Here is a 7,293-nt window from a genome sequence, read left to right as displayed (position 1 = left end):
GAGGGGTCGTGAGGGGGATGGGGGGGCCCGTGAAGAATTTGGGGAGGGGGTTAGGAGGGGACTAGGGAGGCTGCGAAGATGCTGAGGGGGAGTTTGAGGGGTCGAGGGGCGCTGTGAAGAATTTGGGTTGGGGGTAGGAGGGTCCGGGAGGGCTCGGAATGCTTTGGGGGTGTTGGAGGGGGCTGTGAGGATTTTGGGGAGGGGGCTCCAGGGGGGCTCCGGCGTGTCCCGCGTGCCGCTTCCCAGCGCAGCTCCCGGAATTGGGGTGGGAGAAGGATCCCTGATGCCTCGGGTCCCCCCCGGTGGGAGCTCCGGGCTCTGTCCCCGTCCCCGGGGACCCTCGGGATCCCGGGGGATGCTCAGGGTGGGCTTGGAGCCGGGAAAGGCAGGGAGCTGCTCCCGGGATGGCAGAGCTGGGATCAATCCCACCCGGCAGCTCCGGGAAAGGCCAATGCTGGCCCCGAGGGCTGCTCCGAGGGACTCGGGAAGGCCGGGAATGCTCCAGATGTGCTTCGGGAGGAGCTGGTCAGGAATTGCCTCCCGAAACCTGGGGGGATTTCCTGTCTGCCATCCCGGGGGTTTGGTGGAATTTGGTCCTTCCCAGCCCAACTGCGGGATGGAGGAGCGAGGATGAGGAGGGTGGAATCCGGGGAGAGGCTCGTCCAGGGGATGGGGGCTGCTCTATCCCTGGGAAAATCCAGGGAACACCCAGCAGAGCTTTCAAAACCGGGAATTTTTGGCTTGGAGAGCCCCCGTGGCGGGGTCTGGGCTGTCACTGGCGCAGTGACAGGGACATCCTTGGAGAGTTTGGGGATGGGCCGGACCTTTCTGTCCCTTCCTGGGGAGTTTAGGAACGGGGTGGAGCATCCCCGGATCCTCTGCCGTGCTTCCATCCCCAGGGATTTTGGGGCCGTGTTTGCAGAGCAAACAGCTGGTTAATGTGCAGCGGGGGCAGTCCTGATCCCTGCCTGGAGTCATTCCTCCGGGAATTCACTCCCTGCTCCCCCTCTGGGAATTCCTTCCCTCATCCCTGCCCGAGCCGTTCCCCACGTGTGGGATCCGCAGCCCCGTGGTTCCCGGAGTTTTTCCCGGTTCTTTCGAGGCTGCTCCCGGATTCCAGGCTCCTGCAGGGATCCTGGCTCGGAGCTCCGTGCTCCATCCCAAGACCTTAAGCCCCAGCGCAGCTCCGGGCGCTAATCCCGCCAGCTGCTGCCTAAATCTCCTGGTTTTTTTGGGTTGTTTTCCTTGTTTTTTTTCCCTCTGGATCCGGATTCCCATGGTTTTACGCTCAGGGATTTGATGTTTCCAGTTTCTCAGCTGGTTTTTGGGCTTCAGCTTCTCTTTCCCTGGGACTTCTCCAGGCGCTGAGGAACAGCAGCTCTTGGATCTACTCAGGGACCCCCAGCTCCAGGGGGAAAGGGGATTCCTGTGGGTTTATCCCAGGGAATTGTTCCCTCCCTGGGGATTGGGAGCAGGGGAGCCCTTCCTCGCTGTGGGGTTGATCAGGGGAACCCTGCTCCGTCAGGATGGGGGGGACTGGGCCATGCCCTGCTGCTGGAGGGTGCTGGGGGCCGTTCCCTGTCCCGGGAATCCCGGGTGGTTTTGGGATCCCCTTATCTCCCGCCGTGCCTTGCTGTGGCTCCTTCCCCCGGCCTTGAGTCCCTGGAATCTCCGGGGTGGCCTTGGCGTGGATGAGGTGGAAAATCCCTCCGGATCCGTGACCCCAGAGCCTGTCTGGGACAGGGGGAGCCAGGCTCAGCCTGTGATCCAGGAGCGTGGCACAGGGATCCCCTCTCGGCATCCCGACCCTCACCCATCCCGCTCTGGATCCAAAGCATCCCCCTGCGGGGGGCGATGCTGCGCGGGAAGGGGAGCTGGGTGTCCCAGGGTGCGGTTTGAGGGCTGCTGGACCCCCCCAGGACCCCCGTGACGCGTCCCCCCTCGGTGTCCCCCCAGCTGCAGGCGCAGAAGCTGCGGCTGGCCCACAGCCGGGGGCCCTTCTACAGCGGCTCCCTGCCCAACGTCAACCAGATCGGCACCGGCGGCCCCGAATTCCAGGTGACTCCCCGGGGGCCCGGCTGGGTGGGGACGTTCCTCGATGCCTTCACCCACGGCTGGAGCGGGAGCTGGTCCTGAGCCCTTCCTGGGTGGGCTCAGCCGTCCCCCCCTCCCCTCAGGGCCCGTCGCCGCTGGATTCCACGCGGAGCACGCGGCACCACGGGCTGGTGGAGCGCGTCCAGCGGGACCCGCGCAGGATGATGTCCCCCCTGCGCCGCTACGTCCGGCAGATATCCTTTGTCCCGTGTCCCCGGCGGCTCCCGCCCTTCCCACGGGGGGTTTGGGAACCCCCCAGCTCTCCGTGTGGCCCTTAACGTGCCCCCCACATCGACAGCTCTCCCTACGGACCCACGTACCTGTCGCCTCCGCCTGAGCCCAGCTGGAGGAGGTAATTCCCTGCTTTCCCTGGATCCTGTTCCCATCCTGGAGGTTTGGGAGTGGAAGAGGCTCTGGCACAGGCGCCGTTCCTGGGGTCTGGGATGGGGCAGAGGGAAGCGCTGGGAGAGGGCTGGGGGGAAGCTCCTGCCTCTCAGATTCCGGGATTGTCCCACAAAGTGGGGGCTTGAGGAGGAATTTCATCCAGGAAGAGGGGTCTGGCTGAGGGGAATCCCCAGGGACAGGTGACAAGTCTGAGCTCCAGCTCTGTCCCTGGAGAGTGTCTGTCCCGTGTCCCTGTCCCCATCCCGTGTCCCTGTCCCCATCCCGTGTCCATGTCCCCATCCCATGTCCATGTCCCCATCCCATTTCCCTGCTGTCCCCGCCCTCCCACAGCAGGGAGTGGGGTCATGGGTCACTGAGGGGTGTCCTGCCTGCCCCATGGCTCCTTGTTCCCCCCCCATTGCCTCCCCTGATCCCACTATCCCCCCACAGGACCATGCCCTGGAGCAATTTCCCGATGGAAAAAGGACACTTATTCCGGCTGCCCTCAGCTCTCAACAGGTAATGGATGGATTGATTCCATTCTCTCCCTCTTCCCAAGCCAGGCTCCGGCCCTGCCTTGGAACTCCTGCAGAGGAGGTGGCCCTGGGGACCCCTGGAGGGGCCCTGGGACCCCCCTGGGGAGGAGGTGGCCCCTGACTCCCCCTCAGGGCCCCCCGCTGGAGGGGTCCCTTTGCTCCCCTGTGCCACAGCTGAACAATGTCCCTCTTTGTCACTCATCCCGGCAGCCTTTTCCCAGCCCTTCCCTGCCCTCCTCTGCCTTGGAACAACTCATTGGGAACACCCCGGGTGCCCCCAGCCCCTAAAGGGTCCCCTGGGGGTCCCCATTGTCCCCCCATGCTGGGGGGTGGTGGAGGAGACGGGAGCAGAGCCGGTGTGGGGGCACAGGGAGAGGGACCCACATGGGGAGGGGGCACAGGGAGAGGGACCCACATGGGGAGGGGGCACAGGAGCAGCAGGAGGGGTCTGGGGCTGGGCTGGGGGGCTGTCAGTGGGGCGGGGGCCGGGCTGAGCCCGGATCCAGGCAGCTCTCCCCGTTCCCAGGACGAATTCCGACTCGGCGCTGCACACGAGCGTGATGAACCCCGCGCCCCAGGACGCCTGCCTGGGCCCCTCTCAGGCCGGGCCCCCCCCTGGCCGCCGTGCTGGTGAGCCCCCCACACCCCCCTGGGGGCTCCCAGGGCAGCCCCCTCCCCTTTGTGCTCCCCCTGACCCTCCTGCTCCCCCACAGGTTTCCTGGACGGGGACTCGGACAGCAAAGGTGAGCGTGACACCCAGCCGTGTCCCCAGGTCCCCTCTGTGTCCCCAGCTCCCCTCTGTGCTGGGGGGGCTCTGATGTGCCCCCCTCTGTGTCCCCTCCTCCCACTGACCCCCTGTCCCCTTCCCAGTGTTTCTTTTCCAAGTGCCTCCCATCGAAGAGAACTTCGATGACAACAAGCACTCGCTGAAGCCCTGGGACACCAAGAAGGTGGGTGGGGGTGTCCCCCTGTGTCCCCCACTTGCTGTCCCCCCCACCCCTGTGGCCTGGCCTGGCCTCATTCCCGTGCTTTGATCCCACAGCTCTCGTCCTCCTCGGCCCGGCCACGCTCCTGCGAGGTCCCGGGAATCCAGTGAGTGCTGGGAGGGGCTGGGATGGGGAGGGGGCTCCCAGGGAGGGGCTGGAGGTTGGAAGGGGGGTACTGGGGGGGCTGGAGGTGGGTAGGGGGCACTGGGCAAGGGCTGCTGGGGGAGGCAGCCCCGCTCCTGCCCTGATCCAGTCTCTCCCCCCTCCCCCAGCATATTCCCATCCCCGGATCAACCTGCCAACGTGCCCCTCATGCCCTCGGCCCTCAACACGGGGGGGTCCCTGCCCGACCTGACCACGCTGCACTTCCCATCCCCCCTGCCCACCCCCCTGGACCCTGAGGAGGCCCCGTACCCCCCCCTGAGCGGGGGCAGCAGCACCTCCAACCTGGCCACCACCATGACCCACCTGGGCATCAGCGGCACCGGCGGCGTCGGGCTGGGCTACGACCCCCCAGGTGAGCCGGGACCCCCTCCCTGCACCGGGGGCACACGGGGGGGGCCAGAGAGGACCCCGAGGCTGGGAACTGCTGTGGGGGACACGGGGAGCCTCAACAAAGGTGGGGGACCCCTGGCCAGTGTGGGGGGACACAAAGACCCCACCCCCAGGAGGTGTCCTGGGGTGGCTGTGGCAGCTCCAGGAATCCCGGTCTGGGATGGAGCCTGGGCAGTGTGGGAGTGGGGTGGGGATGGGCTCTGATGGATTTGGGGTCCTGTGGGTGTGTGGGGGGAGCCCAGCTCCCACCCTCTTGCCCTATGGGGTCCAGTGGTGTTGTGGAGGCCTGGGGGGAGCCCAGCTCTCACTCCCTGGGGTCTGATGGTGACAGGGGGCCGGGAGGAGCCCATCTCCCACCCCCTCCCAGCGCTGTCCCCCTGCCCGGGGTGTGTGTCCGTCCCTGTGTCCGTCTCCATCGTTTTGGTCGCTCCGTTCCCCCTCCATCCCCCTCCATCCCCCGGGAGCCCCGCCCGGGCCGTCCCGGGGCTCGGGGCCGTGCCGGGGTAACGGTGCTCTCTGTTTTTATCCCCACAGGACTCCCCTCACCTCTGCAGAGCTCCCTGAGTAACCCGTCCCTGCAGTCCTCCCTGAGCAATCCCAACCTCCAGGCCTCCCTGCGCAGCCCCTCACTCCAGGCCTCCCTCAGCAACCCCTCGCTCCAATCCTCCCACAGCAGCTCCTCCATCCCCTCCTCTCTCTCCAACCAGTCCCTGCCTTCCTCCCTGTCCTCCTCGCTCTCCAACCCCTCGCTGCCCACGTCCCCCCGCAGCCAGCCCCTCCAGTCCTCGCCCAGCAACCCCAGCCTGCCCTCGGGGCTGGGCGGCTCCTTCGCGGCCACCTCGCCCCGCCGGCGGGTCCCGCTCAGCCCCCTGTCCCTGCCCGTGGCCGGCGACTGCAGACGGCAGCACCCCAAACAGTTCTCACCAACAATGTCACCCACATTGTCCTCCATCACCCAGGTACGCATCGTCCCCACGCTCCAGCGCCGCCGCCTCCTCCTCCTCTTCCTCGGCCTCTTCCTCGTCCCCCTTCTCTTCCTTTCCCCTTCCTTCTCCTCATCCTCTTCCTCCTTATGTTCCTTCTCTTTCTCTTCTTTTTCTTCCTTATCTTTCTTGTCTTCCTTTTCCTCGTCCCCCTTCTCTTCCTTTCCCCTTCCTTCTCCTCCTCCTTCTTCCTCATCCTCTTTCCCGTCCTCCTCCTTCTCATCCTTCTTGTCTTCCTTCTCTTTCTCTTCTTTTTCTTCCTTATCTTTCTTGTCTTCCTTTTCCTCGTGCCCCTTCTCTTCCTTTCCCCTTCCTTCTCCTCATCCTCTTCCTCCTTATGTTCCTTCTCTTTCTCTTCTTTTTCTTCTCTTTCTCTTCTGCCTCGGCCTCTTCCTCGTCCCCCTTCTCTTCCTTTCCCCTTCCTTCTCCTCCTTCCTCCTCATCCTCTTCCTCCTTATGTTCCTTCTCTTTCTCTTCTTTTTCTTCCTTATCTTCTCCTTCTTCCTCTTCCTTGTCCCCCTTCTCTTCCTTTCCCCTTCCTTCTCCTCCTTCCTCCTCATCCTCTTCCTCCTTATGTTCCTTCTCTTTCTCTTCTTTTTCTTCACTTTCTCTTCTTCCTCGGCCTCTTCCTCGTCCCTCTTCTCTTCCTTTCCCTTTCCTTCTGCTCACCCTCTTCCTCCTCATCCTTCTTATGTTCCTTCTCTTTCTCTTCTTTTTCTCTTTCTCCTCTTCCCCATCCTTGTCCTTGTCTTGGACCTCATCTTTGTCCTCTTCCTCGTCTTCATCCTCCTCTTCCTCGCCCTCCTCTTCATCCTGCTTGTCCTCAACCTCCTCATCCTTGTCCTCCTCTTCTTTCCCCTCCTCCTGCCCTTCACTTCTCGTCTCGTTTCCATCCTCATCTCACCCACACCCCAGGGCCCCCCCTCACCCCCGCCCCCCCGTTCTCAGGGCCAGTGGGGGGGACCCCCGTGTCCCTCCCAGGCCCCCTCCCCTCACAGGGGACCCCGGCCCACCCTGGGTCCGGGCGCAGCCGTGGCCGATTCGGGGCTCTCAGGGATGGCTGCCAGTGCCGGGGGGGCTGGGGGAGCCCCCCACCCTCAGGGGGGGCCGTGCTGACCCCCCTCCCTCCCCGCTGTCTTGCAGGGCGTCCCCCTGGACACCAGCAAGCTGCCGGCGGAGCAGCGGCTCCCGCCGTACCCCTACGGACAACCGGGAATGCTGCTGGGCTCCCAGCCCCCCCCGCCCCCCGCGCCCCCCCAGCGCCCCTACAACCCCCCCTACGCCCCCGGCACCGCCCTGGGGCAGCCCCTGGCACAGCCCCCCAGCGACTTCGGCCTGGGCAGCGTGAGTGGGGCACGGCGGGATGGGGAGGGGGACACGGGGACCCCCAGGAGGGTCCTGGCAGGGGGGGGGACATGGGGGTGGAGACCCTGCATGGGGGACGTGGGGGTGGAGACCCTCGGGGGGGTCCCCAGGGGGGAGATGGGGACAGGGCACCCTCTGTGGGGGTGTCTCCTCATGCGTCCCTCCCCGCAGCTGGAGCAGTTCGGGATCGGGGAGAGCCCCCCCGGGAACAGCGGAGGGTTCCCCGAGGAGTTGGGGGCCCTGAGTTACCCCCCGAGCGAGGGGGGCTACGACCCCCCCGGCCTGAACCGCCCAAACCTGAGCAACTGCAGCCGCCACGGCCCCATCCCCAACATCATCTTCACAGGTGGGGGCTCCGGGGGGGTGGCTGGGCTGGGGGGCTCTGTGGGG

The 7,293-nt window shown here is 65.6% G+C and overlaps 1 protein-coding gene across 1 annotated transcript in view; it reads left to right on the top strand.

Annotated features, from left to right (window-relative positions):
• Positions 1 to 7,293, top strand: part of CRTC2 (CREB regulated transcription coactivator 2) — an 8,084-nt gene that overhangs the window by 288 nt on the left and 503 nt on the right. Inside the window, exons 2-13 of the mRNA XM_041404025.1 lie at positions 1,957 to 2,058; positions 2,178 to 2,288; positions 2,385 to 2,446; positions 2,929 to 2,997; positions 3,541 to 3,644; positions 3,728 to 3,757; positions 3,885 to 3,964; positions 4,057 to 4,106; positions 4,273 to 4,517; positions 5,090 to 5,514; positions 6,682 to 6,882; positions 7,075 to 7,287. Of these exons, the coding sequence (XP_041259959.1) occupies positions 1,957 to 2,058; positions 2,178 to 2,288; positions 2,385 to 2,446; positions 2,929 to 2,997; positions 3,541 to 3,644; positions 3,728 to 3,757; positions 3,885 to 3,964; positions 4,057 to 4,106; positions 4,273 to 4,517; positions 5,090 to 5,514; positions 6,682 to 6,882; positions 7,075 to 7,287 (1,692 nt within the window). The remainder of the gene's footprint in view (positions 1 to 1,956; positions 2,059 to 2,177; positions 2,289 to 2,384; positions 2,447 to 2,928; positions 2,998 to 3,540; positions 3,645 to 3,727; positions 3,758 to 3,884; positions 3,965 to 4,056; positions 4,107 to 4,272; positions 4,518 to 5,089; positions 5,515 to 6,681; positions 6,883 to 7,074; positions 7,288 to 7,293) is intronic.

Source organism: Onychostruthus taczanowskii, unplaced genomic scaffold (genome assembly GCF_017590055.1).
Source record: "Onychostruthus taczanowskii isolate IOZ18803 unplaced genomic scaffold, ASM1759005v1 scaffold207, whole genome shotgun sequence".
NCBI classification, from domain to species: domain Eukaryota; kingdom Metazoa; phylum Chordata; class Aves; order Passeriformes; family Passeridae; genus Onychostruthus; species Onychostruthus taczanowskii.
The sequence above is the reverse complement of the archived record's forward strand: the minus strand, read 5'-3'. Positions and strand labels throughout refer to the sequence as shown.